At 41.8% G+C, this 20,309-nt stretch overlaps 1 protein-coding gene across 11 annotated transcripts in view; it reads left to right on the top strand.

Annotated features, from left to right (window-relative positions):
- Nucleotides 1-95: 95 nt before the first annotated feature.
- MGAT4D (MGAT4 family member D) overlaps nt 96-20,309 on the top strand; it is a 39,757-nt gene continuing 19,543 nt past the window's right edge. For 2 of the 11 annotated variants that reach the window (XM_080402897.1, XM_080402899.1), the window contains exons 1-5: nt 96-313; nt 11,396-11,554; nt 14,964-15,104; nt 17,035-17,168; nt 19,372-19,418. In XM_080402897.1, coding sequence (XP_080259023.1) covers nt 223-313; nt 11,396-11,554; nt 14,964-15,104; nt 17,035-17,168; nt 19,372-19,418 — 572 coding nt within the window. In that variant the 5' untranslated portion in view covers nt 96-222. The other 9 variants (XM_080402903.1, XM_080402902.1, XM_080402901.1 and 6 more) reach the window with 9 other exon arrangements.

Here is a 20,309-nt window from a genome sequence, read left to right as displayed (position 1 = left end):
GGGGGGAGCCGCCCCCGCCGCCGCGGGACCCTCCCGACGGGCGCCGCTCCCCGGGCAACGTGAGGCGGGCGGGGCGGCGGCCCTGCCGGCGGGGAGGGGGCCGGGAGGTGCCCCGCGGCGCTGCCCCGGCCCCTTCGGCGCGGGGGCGGGCGCGGCCGGCAGTTGCCCGGCGGCGGGGCGAGGAGGCGCGGCGGAGCCCGGGTGGGAGCGCCCCGCCGGGAGATGCGGCTGCGGCCCGGCGCGCTCCTGCCGGCGCTGTGCCTCGGCGCCGCCGTCCCCCTGCTGTGGTACGCGGCGTGGCAGCGCAGCCGAGGTGAGCGCGGCAGCGGCCGGGGGGGCGGCCCGGCCGGGGGGCGTCAAGGGCGGGCGGCCCGGCGGCACCTGCCGCCTCCCTCCTGCCGGGCCGTCGGGGGCGGCGCGGCGCTGGGCTCCCCGCGCCCGACGGCCGGGGTCCGCCCGCTGCAACGGCCGCCTGACGGCGGGACGGCGGCGCCCGGGGCCGCGGAGGGGAGGTCGTGGCGCGGGAGGCGGCGGGTCGCCCCGTCCCCTCGCGGAGCTGCCGCCCGCCGCGGACGGAGGGGAGGGCCGGGAACGGCTGCGCTGCCGGCGGCCGGCGGCCGGGACGGCGGGCTGGGGCGGGGGCTGATCCGCGGGCCGCTCCGCAAGCCCCGCCGGCGGCCCCGGGTCGGCACCCGGCGGCTGGCTCGCCTGGGAGCGGGGGGGCGGCGGGAGCGGGACCCCGGGTGCGCTGTGGGTGCGGAACCCCGGTTCCCCAGGGGCCGGGCTCAGGCGCACCGGGTTCCAGTAGCTTTTTGTAACAGCCCTCGGGATTTGACCCTCGGTCAAAGCTGTCCGATTGAAAAAAAAAAACAAACCCACCAAAAAACCAACAACGGAACAAAGTTAAGAAACAAGTTTAGTAAAAGTTACGAACAAGGGTCTCGCGTTGGGATGGAGGGAACATGTGTCAAGGCGATTGCCATGGCTGTCAGTTTGGCCATGGGTTTGGTTTTAATATTATTATTCAAGGGAGGACGAAGAAGCGTTATCCATCCTGCAGTTGCGTTTGTGCCTCATGTACAGTTGCTTTTCCATGTGCACCTTGCCAGCACCGGAACGCAATCTTCAATCCATAGAAAAAATACCTGAGTGCTTTTATTTGTAAACTTTAAAATTGCCTAAGATCTTTTTAATGGGTTACATAGGTGGCACATGTTGGGTAGACCTACAGAAAGCCATGTCTAAGATTCTCTGAGCCTACGTTGGAAAGAGAAAACTGATGCTCTTTTCCAAAAATAAATTAGAAGATCTCTTCCCATAGCACCTCTGAGACCTGCAGACGTGGCTTGTTACGTGACCGTTTCAGGTGAGGGTGAGAGGGGGGATCTTTAAGTACTGCCTATATACACCCTCAGAAAAGGTCTGGTTTATAAATGCAGAATTTGAACAAGGCAATTAGCAATTTCTGGGATGAACACAGAGCTCCAACTAGCCGTTAACGTATTTATATTCATTGTTTCTGTAACAGAAAGAAGTGGCAGTAGAGATCTCAGCCACCCAACGGAATACTGATGGTGGTGATCGTCCTGCCTTTATCATTTCTTGTCAGCTGTATGGTTGTTTATCTTGCAATACTTGATGCTTTTCTCAGGGGCAATCCTGCTAGGAGTGGAGAAGGAGAAACAGAAGTACAGGCAGGGTGTGTCTTAAGAAACCAAGATCCGAGAGATGATAGAATGACAGCGTTTGTTCCGTCCACAGTTACCACCCCTGTCACCATGTCATTTTGTGACTCCTTGTTACTGAAATGCCATTTTCATCCTGCTTTCTTTTTGGTCTTTCTGTACTGGGGTGTTTTGCTTTGGGTTTGGTTTTTTTGTTTATTTTTTTTATTTTTTTTGGGGGGGGAGCAATATGTGTTGTGCTATATGTGTTGTTTTAACTTTTTCCATAGTTGTCGCCTCCCCCACAGTAAACAGAGTAATTAATTCCTCTCAGATGGTATCATTTTCCTAATTATTATTATTAGCACCTGTTTTTTTTCAACAAACTTTTAACTATTACAAATGTAAATACGTAGTGTTCAGAGACACAATATCTCTTCAGTTTGGTAAATCTCACAAATGTGTAAATAAAAGAGTTGATAGTGGTAACTAGAGGAGGAGGTGGCAGCACAGTGTGAATGACTTTGTGCTAAGTTTATTTCACTGGAAGGGTAGTCTTTGCTCCTGAGTGATGTTAGAAGCCTTCTGCCCATCCAGAAATACCCCAAGAACAGCCGCATGTTGTTACCTTTTTCCACAGTTTGAGAGAGAAGCGTTGGGAGCAAACCAGCTAATGCTCTGTTGTTGTCAAAGAACGCCTATTTAAGAAGGTGCTTTGAAATTAATCTTTTCCTCTGCAAATGGGAAGATACCTGTGCTTAGCTACTGTTAAACCTCTCTTCCCTTCTGCACTGCTGAACTTGCCTCTCCAGTGACATGTCCAGAGCACTACAGGAGTTCCCACTTGTCTCCCATCTCAAATGTGGTGTTCCTTATCTTTTCTAATGCTATCTTCACTTATTACACCTGTTACAGAGAGGTCAAGTACTGTCTCAGTTTATCAGCTCCAGACTCTTTCACTTGTCAAAAGTTCTTCTCCTGCTCATTTTCTTCCACACATTTGTTAAACCTCCTCTTACTTCAGTCTCCTCCTCTGCTCTGCCCATTAAAGGGTTTCGGATACTCTCGATCTTTGAGTGCAGCATATCATGCTAAGCAGCAGTAGTCTGTAGTATTCCCTCCAGTTTCTATCCAGTTACTGTTTCTTGGATTGTAGTGACATTGGGAGAGCAAATAATCTTTTTTTGTCTGTTGTACAACTAGGACAGGGCATAGGACAGGGCAAGTACTTCCGTAATATGAAAGCTGTATAATAGTCCTGTAAACCACTGTTCAGTCTGTCTGCAGGCTCAGAGCCTTTCAGCCCCTAAAAGTGTGTAAGTTGGCTCTGTCCCCGACTCTGTGCAAATAAAAATCAACAGCTTAAGCTGGGAACCTTCAAACACTTAAAAGCATTTAGTTCAAACACTAAAGGGCTAGCTATCTTCAGAGATTTGAGTTGCAATGTGTTTGCTGTCAACAACAGCAGTAAATGATTGGCTGTTTGGTACTGCTTCTAACTACTCGGTGGAGCCTGAGCATTGACTTGCAGTTGTGAGGCTTAACTTGAGTATGGGTCGCTTGAACTGGCACAGCAGGAAAGATGCTCCTATGTCACTCATGTCCTTAAAAATGAAGGTTCGGAATCTACCGAAGTCACTAGGCTTCAGCTGTTGTGGGTAATATTATATACTTTTTAACTATCCTTACAAAGATGTTTTCATAGTCACTGTTTCCATTGCTTTATAAATACAAGCACAGGTTTCATTTTAAATAGGCTGATATTTTTGTGGGGGGAAAAAAAAAGAAAACTTAATTATGGAGGAGACAATTAGTAAGCACCAGATTTTCAGCAAAACTTGGTACTGTCTGCCTAAACTTGCACGGTGATTCCTTCAGCATCCTCTGGAGTGCTTGCAAACTCAGGCTGCTATTAGCAAGTAATCAGATGGACGCTGTAGCAACACCTGTTCCACGTCCTGCATGGTTTTGCTGTGAACTCTTCGGTCCCTCCCCATGCCCCAAGCAAAACCTGTCTGAAACAGTTTGCATCAGAGGCTAGGAAAGGCAGTTGTCAGGATGATGTAGATGTTCCTACTCTTGCGAAACTGAACTACAGTCCACTTGTTAATTCACCTGACCAAAAGTATTTGCTCTCATATAAATACTCTTCATACAGATTTGTAGTTATGGGAAGTAGTATACAACTTACAATAGATGGAGTGATTTTCTCACACAGTTTTAGCTACTGTTTTCCATGTAGATATTAATCAACAAGAAATATCACAGGTATACAAAAATATGAAAGTAAATGTAAGGAAGTAGCAATTTCCTTCTGCCACACCACCTGAAAAACAGTAAAGGAGAAGGCAAGAGTTCATAATAAACTCGTTATGAACTTACATAGTTTCTTCAGAGGAAACGCTATTTCTGAATAAGAAGAAACTTTGGTGGTTTGGCTGAATAACAATTACTTTTTTTGGAAGTCACAGCAGTGAGGTAAATTGGATCATCTCACATGGCAGTGCTCCTTCATGTTGCTTGTACGGGTTACAGGATTAGGTCTCCTTGAACTGAGTTGTAATGTGTTGCTGCCCTCTTCACCTGAATTTGTGGGATACTTTAACCAAGTAAATTAAAGTTAAGCTTTGCCTGGAACTTAGGATAAAGCGATGCTAAAATGTGATGTCACAAAGACCTAAGCATGTTAATATATACATGTCGAGTCAAACATTGTGAAATCTGGATTTCTGAAGTTATTCCTTTGAACTGGGGTGAAGAAGAGATAAACTGTTTGTGCTGTGTGTTCACAGAAGTATATTTAAGGTTTATCAAATTGTTTAACATATTAATTTTTTCATTATTTCACAAAACTTTCATCAGGCAAAGGGCTACAAAGGGTCAGAAAGGTATTTCTAATGAAAGTATTTTTTTGCAGTTGAAATATAGCCATGTACACAGCTAGTCCAAACAGCTGATTAAAAATTTCTTTTTTATTTCCAATAATCTTCTGCCCATGGTGTGCTGCCTTGCTTCAGCTGGCTGACCCCTGCTCCTGCTGTGCACCCAAGCACAGGTCCTCGAGAGGTTCTGTCATCTGTGATGGAGCTCAGCGCAGGTTTCCTGCCAGACCCGACTGGCACATGCTGGCTCAAAGCTTCAATTAAACAGTGGCAAATTGTCAGATTTGATAAGGAGCCTTGAATTACGCCGTTCTCATTTCAGCCAGTGCAGCTTATCCGGATTTCTGGACATGCAAGGGTCAATTTTCCTGCCTTCTCTAGGCCTGTTAGGCTGTGCTTAACCACCATTTTCCACAGTTCTTGTCACAGGTGACTGGTAGGTGTGCTCTTTTCAGCTGGGATACAGTTAATTTCCTTCACAGTAGCAAGTGTGGGGCTTATGTTTTGGATTTGTGCTGAAAACAGTGTTGATAATACAGGGATGTTTTCATTACCGCTGATCAGGGCTTACAGAGCCAAGGGCTTCTCTGCTCTGCACCCCATCCCACCAGCGAGCAGCTGGGGGGGCACAAGGAGCTGGGAGGGGACACAGCCGGGACAGCTGGTCCCCACTGACCCAAGGGATATCCCATACCATATGGTGTCATTCTTGGCTTATAAAGCTGGGGGAAGAAGGAGGAAGGGGGGGCGCACTGGGAGTGATGGTGTTTCTCTTCCCGAGTCACTGCTACATGTGATGGATCCCTGCTTTCTGGGGGAGGGCTGACCTGCCTGCCCGTGGGCAGTGGGGATTGAATTCCTTGGTTTGCTTCGCTTGTGTGCACAGCTTTGGCTTTGCCGATTAAACTGTCTTTAGCTCAGCCCATGGGTTTTCTCACTTGTACCTTCTGATCCTCTCCCCCATCCAACCGGGGGGAGCGAGCGGGCGGCTGCACGGGGCTGAGTTACTGGCTGGGGTTAAACCACGGCAGCAGGCTGCATCTTCCCTCCTTGCATGCATTTCCTTCCAGTGGATCTGAGAGGTACAGAGCTTACTGCACTTCCAGGTTTTGCCTCAATACGCAGTCGGGATGTAGCTGGAAATGCAGTGAGGTAAGAGCAGTTTCTCCAGTCCACTGATGGCTTTACTCAGTGTCTTGTGTCGTTCTGCATTTAGGTGTTAAAAAAACCCACAGCATACAACGACCTCAAATGAGACCTAAGATGCAGTATTTACTGATCCGAAATTTTACACCAAAATTCATATGCAATACTTACGAAAGCTGTATAGTTGTACTGGCTTCTAAATATGTAATTCACTGAACTAAGAGTCTGCTGCTTCTTGCACTCACTTGAGGCAGAATAGTGGCTGCCTTGTCCTCAAAAGCAGAGTAACTGAGTCATAAATCCTATAAAGATTCAGGTACAAAATGAGACCACTGTTGGTTTTCACAGAGAAAGGGATAGGGAACGTTTCAGAACTCTTGTTGTTCGCTGTGCAAGTGTCTCATCACAACCTGTACTTAAACAAGTGTAAACACGTGACCTTCACGCTTTCCTAATGCAGCACACTGAGTCTTGAGGAACTGAGTTGTATCTAGAAATACTTCAGTTAGTGGCTAGGCATTTCATTAAATGCGTGTGTAAATGAGTTATTGTTGCTACATCGGACAGAACAGTAAAAATATTTAACATACTAACCAGAACGAAACAATAACCATTGCTTGAAGTGAATGAGTACTTTTTATTTAACTGATAAAGGCCATATTCAGATCAGAATTTTCCATTGCTATTAAGAACCTGTATCGTGTTACTAACATTACTGTTTTAAAACCAAGGTATGCCAATTATGGGCAAACACCATACAATATCCATTCAATTTCTATATTTTTCCACTTATTTTAATGCTGTTGCTTTCCTGTATAGTGATATTCTGACTGAATGTTTTAAGATCACATTTCACAACATTCTAATATAGGAAAAAACTCAGATCTAAAATGAGAATTGTTTGCCAACATTTAAGAAAATATTAGAACTTAAGTTGTATTTTCTTTGAAACAAGTTTGTTTACCTATTTTCAGTTAGATGCAGGCCGAGGTTTGTGCTTGGCTGAAACTAGTGTTTCTCCTCCTACTTAACGCAACGGGCCCTGCAGCCCAGTTGCCGTCAGGGCATGGACAGGACGGATGGATGAGTAGGAACAATCAGAAGCTTCTTAAACCTGCTCACTTAACCTTCCCTTTTCAACCATGTAAAATAAACCAACCCGAGCGCTGACTGACTTCAGAGGCTCCTGAACATTTAAGATACGCATTAAGACATGCTGTGTCCTGTGCTTAAAGCTCAACCATCAAAGCTACCCCGGCTGGGATGGACATGAAACATAATGGGTGAATATAACTCAGTGCAGGTGAAGCAGCTTCTGACTTCATGGTAGTTTTGCTCGGCTGTCTCTAACCTGTTGGGAGACACAAACAGTTCCGTGCTGTCATGCTACAAACAAAATATTAAAAGATCATGCACAAATTCAGGAAGGTGCTTAAATCCCCTTAGACTTTAGCACATTGTTGAATTGAAGTGTTTGTGTAAGAACTGGCTGTTCTGAACTAAGGCAGACACATTGTTTCGGGGATTTTTGTTTCCCCACCCCCCTCCTTACTCTGAGAGAACAATACCCGAGCTTGCAAAGCGTGTAACAGGATTGAGAAAGGTCTCTCTATTTTAGATCAGTTCCAGGAAGATAATAAACCGCCACAGTTGTTAGCGCGATGCATGCCTCAGTGGTTTAATATGCTTCATTAACCTGAACAGTGTGCAGTGGTTCCAAGTGCAGAGTATGACAAGGTCTTTTGCAGTTAAGTGTGCTTACATAGTTTTCTTTCAAGGAAGGCATTACACAAAATTCAGTTTCTGAAAGAAAGAGTCTTGGGTGCTTTATCAACAGGTCTTAGGTGTCTTTATCAACAGCGTGCCTTGTAATCAAGAAATAAGAACAAGAGTCATTGCTAGACTTTGGGGTGTTTTCTTCCCTACTCTCTGCCACTCCCAATTTTCCTTTTATTTTGTTTTTTCTTTGAATGCTAGGAGTGATGAATTGTTTTGCAGCTCTTGGGTATTGCCAGAAATCAGTTGTTAATAAAACTGGAAGCATATTATGATAATAGGAAGTATGTGTGCATTGAGCTAAGAAAAAAAATCAGTTGACTTTTAGAATGAGTATTTGCTTTAGAGATTAGCATTGTTTCTTAACAGTTTCAGTATCCGGTGCAAAAAGTTTTGTATATATCTATATATATTAGGAAGTAACAACCACATTTAAAAGCATTTTAAGTATCGCCATCTTAGAATTACAGTAGCTGTAAGTATATATGACAGTGTGTAGTAAACAGCCAGGGGAAATGCTGCAGTAGATCTGAAATTTTGTTGAAAAAGCTTTGAGTGCTGTCACTGCATCTGGTTGGCGTGTTGGTTGTTGGGGTGTTTTCTGCCCAGACTTTTAGCCAATTGTAACCCCACTGAAATTTCTTAGTAGGGTTTTCTTAGCCCAGCAGTGATTCATCTTCAGCTCACCAAAGGGAAAAGAAGCCTTTACCTTCATTTACTTCTTATAGTTTTGCCATAGGTCCTCATCTCACAATTTTCTGCTTGCAGCCTGACGCTGCCTGTTGCTGATAGAACTGCTGGTAGACAAGGTGTTGCCAAGTCGGGCTCTTGCTGGGGGCAGACAGTGTTTCATGATAAAACCAAAGCTCCTTTCTCCTGACCCTCCTTGCCAGAACCAGCTATATTTGTGAAAATGCCCTGTCTGCTTCTTTGCAAGCAGCTCATTTAGTTCTCTGTAGATCCTTCGATACCTAAAGAGCAACATTTTCCACACGCACACTAAAATCCATTTAAACTTAATGACCATATAAATATTTAAGAGTATTTAGCTTCATAATGCTTCTAATTTTATCTCTTTAGCTTGCTACAGTTATATTGGTAACAAATACTGTTCATGGCAGCACCTTATTGCATAGCAAAATACAAAAAGTTCAGTACTGCTTTCCAAACACTCATTTTTTGTCAAAGGTTTGCTGGTAGTTAATACTGCTCATTTGCTTATGCTTTAGTAACACCTAGAACATTTCAGGTTCTGAAACTGTGTATGTTTATAATAACAAACTCCTTCTTTGCTAAGGGTGAGTGAATACTACATCCCTTTTGCCAAACCCGTGCTTCCCCAGCTGTCAAAATCGGATGAGGTAAGCAATTATTAAAAGTCTTGTTCTACTAACCGAACAGAGGCTTCAATTTTGAAAGACTCTAAAATGTTATTTCCCTCTTCTGCCTGAAGAACTAGGTAAGGCTGATGACAAATGCCAGCTTCTTTGGGCGCACTCACCGATAGCCTGTAAGCGAGAAAATAAAAATACAGTTACTTGGTGCTCACCAAAAACGTCGGCCCAGTAGTGACACCGGTAGTTTTGAGTCACGCTAACACTGGATAATTGAAAGAATTCTGGAGAGAGGAACTACAATGTTATTCTGCTGCAATTTCTGTACTGATTCCTTCTGTAACATATTGCACTGAGGGGAATTTTGCTTTGTTTTAGCAAAATTTTACATTATACAGCACTGGAAATGTCAATGGAACAAGTCTTTCCAACGTTTTATGAAGAAACACTTCCATTACAGAATGATTTATTCCCTTTTCAGCAGCAGTAAGTTGCTCCTGTGATAACATGTATTTACCCTAAGACTGTGGTCATGCTGATTTTGTTTGCATTTTCCCAGGAGCATATGGAACTTTACTGCATCAAACCTCCACATTTTCTTGGCACTTGATGCTATCTAACTTCTAACAAAGGCAATTGGAAATTAAAAAAAAAAAAATCCATCCATTACTGTATCTGTAGTTTATGCCTCTGAATTAGTCTTGGAATTGCAAGATGAATCTCCACTGTGTTTACATGTATTGATGCTTTATTTGGGACCACTTTCTTGCTGTGAAAACAGTATGATTAGTGTCTGTCACCTAAATCAGCTTAAACCTTCTGTTTCCATTTTATTCATATACATTCTAAAGCAAAAAGGTAAAGATTGGATTATGGCATTGCAAACACAGCTGCTAAAGAAAAGCATAAAACAAGACAGTGCATTCCTACAGTGTCGTGGTTTAACCCCAGCCGACAACTAGGTACCACGCAGCCACTCCCTGCGCCCCCCGCCCCCGGTGGGATGGGGAGGAGAATCGGAAGGAAGGCAAACCCCAAGGGTTGAGATAAGAACAGTTTAATAATTGAAATACATTATAATATACAGTATAGCTGTATAGAAAGAAGTAGAGCTTTCTTGTTGCACACAGCTGAAATGATCCAGTTTTCCCTTCCCTTCAACAACACCAAACTTACATTCATGGTTGCATAGTACAGAATACTGCTAGATATGTACGCCTTTCTTGCAAGTTAAAATGTTTTTAGGGCTGTCGGAAAATTTTAGGAAGCATTCATTTTACGGGCATTTTACTAAACATACTTCAAAATTTTAGTGAGACCAATAATAATAATAACAATGCAGATCACACGTTTTCTTCTTTCTTTCTAGCTACGTTCTTCCTAAGTGTTTTAAACTTCAAGGTCTTTCAATCATACATTTATTGATTAAATTAAGGGCTTGTGTTTACTGTAAATAAAAACCCCTGTCTATGCAAAATACAAATTAATTCCAGTTTTAAATGCCTCTACAAATCCTTACAAATTTATATTATCTGCACATTTTGCTTTTAGTCTCTTTTACAGGCTAGATTCCCTGGGAATTTACTGGGAGTGCTGAGGGGTAATGATGGGTCTGAGAAAATGAGTCTTGCCAAGGATGGGATTCAGCACAGTCAATGGATCAAGTGTCTAAACAACATTTAACTAAAAAAAACCCAAACAAACACAGCACCAAAAACCCCCAGCGTCATAAAACATTTTAAAGTGAAGTAGAAGGCCCCTTCTGCACTCTTTTTTTTTTTTTTTTTTTTTTTTTACTTCCCATTGCAAAGTGAGTGACATTGCTGAATATTATATTCATTTTAGTAAGTCTAACTTTTCTTTGTTCTCGTGGCAATGAGCAGTGGAGGCACCAACCGGTATGAGCCTTGTATGTCATCTGTGCTATTGGGGAAGTTCGAATGGTACTTGCTCCTCAGGAAAGTGGATCTTCTGCAAACATAACATTATCTTAAAGATAATGAACAGCAGAGGTGCCTGAAAACCATGACTCAGAGTACCGTGTTTGTAATATTGATACGATTGTAGAGTATTTCATCAAAGGTGGGCTACGTATTATGAAGGTATTCTTTAATCCAGAGCATGGTTTCAGTTGTTCTCTAATTAAATATTATCCAAGAGTGCAAATAACCATCCTTACTAATAGTTCTTAATATACTGCAGATGCTTTTTAACTTGCAGATGAAGGCTGAATACTTAATATCTATATTTTAATCTTAGTGTCATCGAGATTTGTCACTTAGTGAAAAATACTGTTGGCTTTCCTGGATGGCACCTTCCCCTGCAAGCTGTAGTCTTTCCCTGCCTTTTTCCATTTTATGGATGTCATATTCTTGTTCTTGTCTTCAGTTTCAAGCCGTTACCCAGCTATGCTACCTAAACCCTACTTTTTAATACTCTTCCAGGGTTCTTCATTCCATGGATAAGCTGTGAGCAGCCTCTTTTATTATTGTTTATACACTTCTGGTCACGTCTTCTGAACTGCCTCCTAAACTTTTTCTTTATTCCATCGCATGATTCACCTCTTTGAAAAGAAATTATGTTCTCATTGCAGGAAATGAGTTAGACATGTACCAAAGCCAGTTTCTGGAACTTCGACAGAGACTATTGTATGCTGAAAAGGAAAATAAAAAGAGATCACACGAACTGAGCAGTGCCCTAGATGAAATTAAACATGTAGTTGCAAAAAGAATGAACTTAACAAATCATACAGGTTTGTATGTATACAAATGTACTGTGTTAACAGTTCAAAGTTTTGTGTGCTCAAGTTGCTTTATCACTGGTGTGTGGAGAAAAATAATTGATTAGATTATATTAGCATTAGGTAGAAGTTTCTGCTTTAAAAAAGAAGGGTGGGGAAGTAATCTGTAGCCCCTCTTTAAATGGGATTGGTTAGTAAATAAGAGAAAAGAAGGAGGACACAATAGACTTCAGCGGTGCCATCACAGCAAAGCTGTACATGCTGCTAATGGGGTTTCTTACACTGCTTAGCCCTCCCTTGCTGCCAGCAGAGCACTGACTAAGGTATTTTTACCAGCTTTTACTATGTGACCACACTCTGATAAATACTAGGTCTGTGTCTAATCTGGAAGGCAGGTACACCTCGTCAGATGTTCCACAGTCCTGGTTGCTCTGCTGTCCAGGTGGAGTGATGTTGGCGGGGGGTACAGCCTAAGAATGTTCCCTCTAGAATTTATTTTTGTCTTGCAAGTAGTTTGTTAATAACCTGAAGAAAATGCGAATGCTTGCAAGTGATGCCAATTAAAAGAAAACCTTTCATGGGGGTGGGTGGGTGGGTGTCTGTGTCTCAGCTTTTTGCCTTTTGTTTTGTTTTGCTTTAAGATGGACACCAACATGCAATTAAGTTGACTCGAGCGATCTGGCTTCTTCCCATTAAACTTCTTTTTAAACTTCTTTTAAAACTTAAAAAAAACTTTTAAAACTTTTTTCTTTTTTAAACTTTTATTTAAAAATAGATTAGATCCTTGCTTATAGACTGTTGTCCATCCCCATCTGTCTGCACAGTGTAGTTGTGTACCATAGATCAGGCAGTTTGACTCTGTCCCCTAAAAGAAACGATGCAGTAGTGCAGGATCTGCCTTCCTCCCTCTTCAGACTGGAAGAGCTACTTCCCAGGGGAGAGAAGGAGAACTAGAAGGCGCATCCATCTCTACGCTGGAGGCATTCCACAACACATCAAGACTTCAAAGAGTCTGGATGCTACTGAAAACTACTTTTTAAAAATCCTTATTTGCATTCAGTACCGTGGGCTGGCGTTAAATTAAAATAGGGAATTACCCAGCATTGTTACAGGGGAAGAAGGAGCAAGGGGCGTTCCAGCTTTGCGTAGCCAGCTGGTTATCTTCTTCTTTCCTGCCTCTTTTTGTCTGTTTGTTCAATATTAATTCATCGGGACTGTTCAGATGCGTATAAACGGATGGTTGAGTGTTGGCAGGGCTGTGGCCCCTCACGAGCTTTAGGCAGAGATCCCAGTGTCAGCCCCCAGTAGCCCCACACCCTGCGGATGAGGAGTTACTGCCTGATGCCCGATAGCGGCAGAGGAGAGTGCAAGTTCCCCTTCCCTCTGCTCTTCATTCCCGTTGGAGCCAGCTGGATATCGGAGAGCATTGAAGCTGTCAGTTCACAGGGTTCAAAGCTGAAATTTCTTACAATCACTGAACAGTTTTCCTTTTTTTTACTTCCTCTTCTGTTTCCCATTCCAGCCAAGTTTTACCATACAGCAAAAATGAAAAAGTTTATTGTACGCTATAAAACCAAAGTCCCTTGCCCAACCCTCGATAGGTACTGCTTCCAAATAAAAGCGGGAAATACTTGAAAAGTTATGAAGGTGGTTTAAAAAAAAAAAAAAAAGTTTCTATGCAGCAAAATTCCAGCAAAGCAGCGCGGGAGGAGTTGTGGGTCTCTCTTTCATACACAAATGCCTGGACAGGTATATAGGTTTGGATTTTTGTTTTTTGAAAGTTTTCTGTAGAGTGGTGAAGCTCTCTGTCGAGTCCTAATTTTCAGTGGGAATATCTTTTGGAAGTTGAAAAAGTTCAAACAAATGTTGCCCACTCAGTAAGCCTCGGGCTTCGCTGATCTGAGCGCGTGGCTGTTTGTAGGACTTGTTGCAAGTAACTGTGAAGGGTGGTAAATTGGAGGAGTTATCTTAGAGGCATTTCTTAGGAAAGTAACGGTGCATCTAAGTCAATAAACCTTCTGTGGCTTTCCTGACTATGAAACTATAATTTTCAAGTTTTCTGTGACTTGCAGGGCTGTTAACATGATTTTGTTGGCTCAAGCTAAGGCGTGGGTCTGGTATCGCGGCGTGCCTTAGCACCAGCCTCCTTGCACAACTGATAAGGCGTCTGGAGGAGGCACCCACTGCAGTATGATTACCTTAGATAAATCCGTGGGAGCTTTATTTTTCTTTCAGGGCAAAAAGACGTACACATTGTAGCTAGCCAGGAGGGTACAGAAAAATTCAGCCACAGAGAATGACAGAATTCTAGAGCCATATGCTGCCTGTGTCAGGAAAGCAAGATTTAAGCCTTTAGACGATGGTAAATAAAGTCTGGAGTGATCTTCAGTTTTCTTTCCAAGCAGTTTTCTTAAATATGAGAAAGACCATTTGCTATTCTTCATAAATACAGCTTCATTTTAAGCCATTCAAATACCTTTTTTAAAATGGCATGGTGCATTATCGCTTCTGCCCCCATGGGTATCGTACATTAAGCACTTTTTTTTTTTTTTAAGCTTATAACTAATTTTGTAATGATGTTAGAATTAAGTTGTTCAAGTTTTTATTAAATCTGTTCTAAACAATTTTTGCCACCACCGGGACATCCATGAATGTATATATCAAGGAAGATAAATTAGTAAATTAATGGTATCTGGGTTTTATATGGCTTAGTAAAAAAAGAAAAAGAACAGGATTATTTTTATAAGGTCACACTTGAGTTATTTCAACATGAATAAATATTCTGATTATTTTCATCTTTATTTTAAACTGCTAAAGAAAAAAAATATCCCTACTTTTCTCTTAAGTTCGTTTTGTTTCTTGAGTAGTTTCTAAAGGCCTGAATGGGGTTGTCCTTTTTGCCGTAGGACTTTTTCTAACCTGAGAACTTGTGTTTGAGCCCTGAAAACCACCCTCTGTTACATTTTTTGGGAAAGCACTTAAGTGTTAAGTAATTAAGAAAGCTGTGAATAAGAACCTGTATTTCTTTTCATTTAAAAAGTCACTTGCCAGCTGTGCAAAAGTCAAACCAGGTGTTCGGTTGTTTTTTTTTTTTTCCTGCTGCTTTTAAAATGACTGCTGTTGTGTTTTAAGATGGCTGGGTCCTGCAGCGGTTTAGGCACAGGGAAGGGCAGGGAGAGTTACCAGGACATTCAGGCTCGGAGCTGGGCACCATCGCCTGGGGTGAGGTGTCATACTGGGCAATTCTCTGTTTATTACCACAGGAGGGTAACATATAATCACTTCTGAGGAATAGTTCCGACTGAACAACCTTGTGTGTGGTAATCTGCTAGTATTTGGTTGAGGAAGACAGTTTGAAATAATAGGCTTCACTGCTGGCTTTTTATTTTATGTGTGTGTGTGTGTTTGTTGTTTCTTTAAGATGATACGAGGTGGAAAATGTTAAACCTTACCAGAAAACTCCCCATGCATCTTACAAACATGTACTACTATCTACCTCACCTTCGAGAGTATGAAGATGCCATTTTCCCAGATATTATTTTTGGGCGACAGAGAACTGGAGGTAGGAAATAAAGTTTGGCTTATATTTTCCATATGTTTATATTTTATATTAAGTTCTAGCAATGAAGCATATGAAGTTTGCGGTTCAGAGTGGGTTTTCTCCCTAAACTTCATAATGTTGCCAAACGGAGTAAATTTGAACAGGGATGGCAAAAGCGCTTTTACCATGCCCGTCCAAATTTCAAGTTTTTACCCCAAAGTATTGTGATAAACTCTGAAATACCAACAAAAAGTAGTCATTATTGAAAAACAGTGTTATTTTTTACTTTACTTGTATATTGATATAGCTAAGATGCATTAGCTGACATTTTTCCCCCACAAAATTAGTACGAGTGAGGAAGTCAAGGAGAATTTATAATGCCCTCAGTTTGCTAAGGTTAGAAGCAAATGGAAAGGCGTTATGTTCGCTTAAAGGATATTAATAAATCTTCAATGTAACTTTTTCATCCTCACGAGAAATCAGGTGACACCTGCACAAATGATAATTAATTCCTATATACAAATTACAAAGTTTCATCTTCTCCTAACTGTTAAGTGATAGGTCAAAAAGAACATTCAAAAGCAATAAGCGAACAAGGAACAATTTGCTGGGTTTTCTATTTTGTTGAAATTCTGACTTTTGTCAGGGGTGATTTTACATAAAGAAACGTTTGCACCACTTATGATTTAACTATAAAAAACCCTTGCCCTTGCCTGTGACAATGGATAACGTTTTGCAGTCTTCTCATTAGTAGGTGTAGTTGTAGCAACGTGATTGAGTGCTGTAGTTCTCACTGGAGTGCCCGTAGATCGGTGTCAGTCTGCAGGAGACCAGAGGTTGTCAGCAAAGGGGTTTGCAAAAGACCGTCAGAAAACCAGATACACTCACAAGCAAGGGAAAAAAGAAGAAAGGAAAAAAGGAAGAAAAATAATAAGTAATAAAAGAATGCTCTGTGTTTACTTTTCATTTATTTGTACATGAAAATCACAATAGCAAGACGGCAGTTTAACAAGTACAGGTTGACCTTTGGCATGCAAATCCAAACAAAACCCCAACGGTTTAGCAGGTTATGTGCTGGGAAGGAACGCCGGAACTTTTCTGACATTTTTGAGCTGATGCTGGCATGGGTGATGAAGTCTGGAGCAAGTCACTAACTGCACCCACTCCTTCAAAGTCTGCTGCTTCCTTACCAGACTCACAAGGTTTTGGTGAACAGGAATCATCTGCAAGGACTAAGAATTCCACAGGTTTACTGAGCTGTATTAGGTAACTGGTTTAGGTTAACGCCCGCACCAGTGAAAATGGAGATGTCCTGCTTGCAATCTAATGATGTAATACAGCACAGGTTTGCTACCAGTAGAGTCTTTGCCAGAGACAATTTTGGTTCCTTTCTTCTTAATAACAATAACATCCAAGGTCCTTTCTTATCATTGATTATGTCAAAGCCATTGGTTCATATTAATTAAACAGCTTGGAAAAACCTTTGAGTTGGATCCCTTTCTGAGATACACAGCGCTCACCTCTTGTGAGAACTTCCTCACTGGAGCAGTGTCGGTTTAACTCTTACTACTCAGACCTCCAACTTTATACCAAGAGCTAGCACTGGTTTTGCAATACCCACTTTTGAAACTCAACAGCAGATACCTGTGTGTTTGCTGGAGGTGGTAATACCTCCAAGTTCTCAAATGTTGACAGCCCACGCAGCATAGGCCTGGTGGTTATAACACGGGCACAGGTGTGTCTAACCTGAACATAGCTGGTTAGCAAAGTTCTCCCCTTCCAGGTAATCAAGCAAATGCTGTCACAGTACTATAGGAGAATTAACCGTCACCAAGTCTCATGGTCACATCACAGTTAAATTGTAATTTAATTGTAATAGAATTAAAATGTATTTTCAGTTTCCCTTTACCTGGCTTAAAATTACATAGTTTGTGGACTTTTTTCTTTGCAGTTTCACTGGTGATGGGTATTCCTACCGTGAAAAGGGAAAAACAAGATTATCTGATTAATACGCTGCATTCCCTACTGTATGAACTTTCTGAAGAGCAGAAGAATGACTGTGTAATAATCATCTTTGTAGCAGAGGTAAGTCTGCACGGAAAGGTGCAGTATGCTGATAGAAAGACAATGTGGAGATTTATGTCTTAGTGTGATTGTGTAGGAGAGGCTGCAAAACACTGCTAGCTTGGCCTTTGGGAGGGGTTTCTTCAGGGCTGGAGGAGGCAGTGAGGAGTTAGTGCCTCGGCGTTCATATGTGGGAAAACCACTGTGACTCAGATGACCGAAGGGTAAGAAGTCGTATCACATTTACAAACACAGTTGTGGCAGTCAGATTTTCAAATAAACCCGTATCAACTCATGATTTCTCTCTGAAAGTATTCTACTTCAAGAGTGAAATGCAAATCCTCCACAGAAAAGTTCCTTAGAACCTGAAAAAAGCAAACTTACTCGGTGTAACAAAAGTTCAGATGATTTATCTGCTGGTTTGGTACCGTGCTTCACAAAGGACATTGGCGAGGCTCCCAGCATGTCACCTTCGTGTGCGATGGCTTTTCTTGTGAAAAAGAAAACTGTTCAGAGACTTGAACGATTCCATGTTTAGGAAAGTAAACAGTGGTCAAGGTAAAATATTAGGCGTAAATGACGTTTTTTATCATTCCAAAATGCCTTGATCACATTGGAAAAAAAGCTACAGAAGGGAATTAGCTAGTGATAGTTACTTGAAGGTAAAAAGACTGCGATTATTCAGACTTCATAGTTGTTCTTCATATTTCTTTGTCCTTCCATAAGGAACATTAAATTTCATACGAGTGTTCGTTAACTGTTAAAGTTAGCTTTTTTAGTTCAGTCATCACTTAGAGCAGCTTTTGCAGCTGTAATACTGTCAAACAGAACATAGTTCATTTTATTTAGGTCGTGACTTCCACTTTTCTGTTTGGACCACAGAGGTAAGTAGATAGGCCCGATTTTAGTGACTGTGGATCCTCTTCAAGCATCAATCTCGGGAGCTGAACTTATTTTACAATCGCTATTTCCTAATGAAGAGCCCTGGGAACGACGGGCTTTACCTAGCTGCCAGTCAAATAAACTTCTCTTACCGGGCTTCAGAGAGCTCCGTGGGTTTTTAAGGGTTAACATCTGAATAGTACAGTCTCCCACTGTGGACAGTCCTAACCCGGCACTTTTAACAAACAGTACCTTTGGTTGTAGTAATAGTCCATTTCAGCCAATTCAGGATTAAACTACATTTGTAAAAATCGGTCTTTCCCCTTTCTCCCATCCCCAAAGTCGCGTTCTTGCAGCTTCCTTTTTTCAGCCGTGCAGTAAATTAGAGCAGGTTGATCGTGCTGATGTGAGAGGTGATAGGAACGTTTTATGATGAGAGGAGGGCAGGTGTGTTCACTGATCATGGATCCACACCTCCTTTTTTCCCAGAAAGTTTCAGAGGATCAATGTAAATGTTTACATCAGAGGTTAAGTCAGTGTAACTTAATGACTGAAAGTGATTTGCAGGGGTTTGGGTGTTTTTTTCTTAGCACAGTTCTTTACTTACCACTTCACATCATTTTTACTTACTACAATTTTAGTATGTAGCTGGTAACAAGTATTTTTTACAAAACGAGTATCTAAAAAAAAAAATAATCTGAACTGCTAAGGCAGGTATTGTATTGCTTTGGAAATCACATCCATAAAACTTAGCACTCTTTAATATAGCTAACAGATGTGTTTTGCACACTAAAACTGTTACTTTACGAAACAGCAATGAATAAGTACGTCCTCAAAATTTCCGGACTAAGAGCTGTAAGCTTGTTATATTAGGAAGAAGCTCTAAATAAAAATTCTAAGTATCGCTAGCTTCAGAAAATTTTGCTTAGGTGACAGCTCAACAGCCTCAGGCTTCTTTATGATTTTGGGGTGATCAACCTGAAATAGCTTTTTTTACTGACGGTCATATGACTATGATTTTCTGGCATAACTGAAAGCTTTGGAACAGAACTTTAGGCAGAAAATGGCTTGGCTTCCTGCAGAAGCAGTGAAAAAATAAAATGCAGAAACCATAGTGGAGATAGTTCAGTTCTAATCTCAACTACATTGAAAGTTCAGTTGGCTTGAAAATGCGATACTGTCCTTCAGTAGAAATGCTGCTATAACATACTGCTTTTATTTGGAATGAAAAGAATAAAAATGAAGTGTTTGCATATAAGTATTCCCTACAAAATGTTGCTGAATACAAAAATGGGTGACTTGAAATGAACCTCCCCTTCTTTTTTTTTTTTTTTTCTTTCAGGTGAATGCACAGTATGTTAACAGAGTTGCAGAAAGTGTTAAAACCAGGTAAGTCCTATAAAGTGTAACACCCAACAGCGAGTAAAGACATTCTGAGGTTTTATGGAAAGAGTTAGAGCATTTCAGCAATAAATTACAGCTCTGCCATACTGAAATGGTACCGCTAATGAATGAGGCAAAGGTGCGCTCAGTATGTGTATCGTAACACACTGAAATTCAGAACAGAAGGATTTATTTTCCTTTTCTTATTTCATAAATATGCCTTAACTAATCAGACAAGGTCTCAGCTTAAGCCTCTGCTAAATATTTACTTGAACCGAAGTCTTTTCTGCACAAAGTTAACGATGCGATTCAAGGCACCTTGAGGCTACATGCGTGAGGTCCCCACTGACTTCACAGCCCTGCAATGCATTCTAATGTCTGTCGTGTTTTCTAGTTGTCTTTGTCTCCTCGTTTGCCTCTTTTTCATGAAGAGGCATGGACTTTGGACAGCAATGGGATTAAGTTTATAACGTGAAATACTATTTTATGGCGGGTAACATGAGATGGGTATTTTTTACCATGCCAAATCACTGCAAGAGCTGTCAAATGAAGGCTTAGTTCCCCCTGCAGTTTTGCTTGCTCTTATCTGTCGTTCTTTCCCATAGACTTTTACAGCATCTTGTGCCTGTTAAAATCCTTAGAGCAGCTCGAGAGGAACTACTAAATTAAAATGTTTGGGCAAAAAAATACACTCTTCAGTAGATTTATTTTGTCTTGCAAAAGCTGCTTTCTAAGAAATGGTAGAGGGTAGCCAACAGTCACAAAACAGGTGAGGCTAAAGGCCCTGATGCCCAGCTGACTGAAAGAAGCAAGAGATGAAATGTGCATCATGCTGCCGTACTGGTGTTGCTGGTTTCTTTGATGCACAGACTTACTTGTGAAGTGGTTACTCTGACA

The sequence above is a fragment of the Falco punctatus genome, assembly GCF_963210335.1.
Source record: "Falco punctatus genome assembly, chromosome: 1".
In the NCBI taxonomy this organism is placed as follows: Eukaryota; Metazoa; Chordata; class Aves; order Falconiformes; family Falconidae; genus Falco; species Falco punctatus.
The sequence above is the reverse complement of the archived record's forward strand: the minus strand, read 5'-3'. Positions and strand labels throughout refer to the sequence as shown.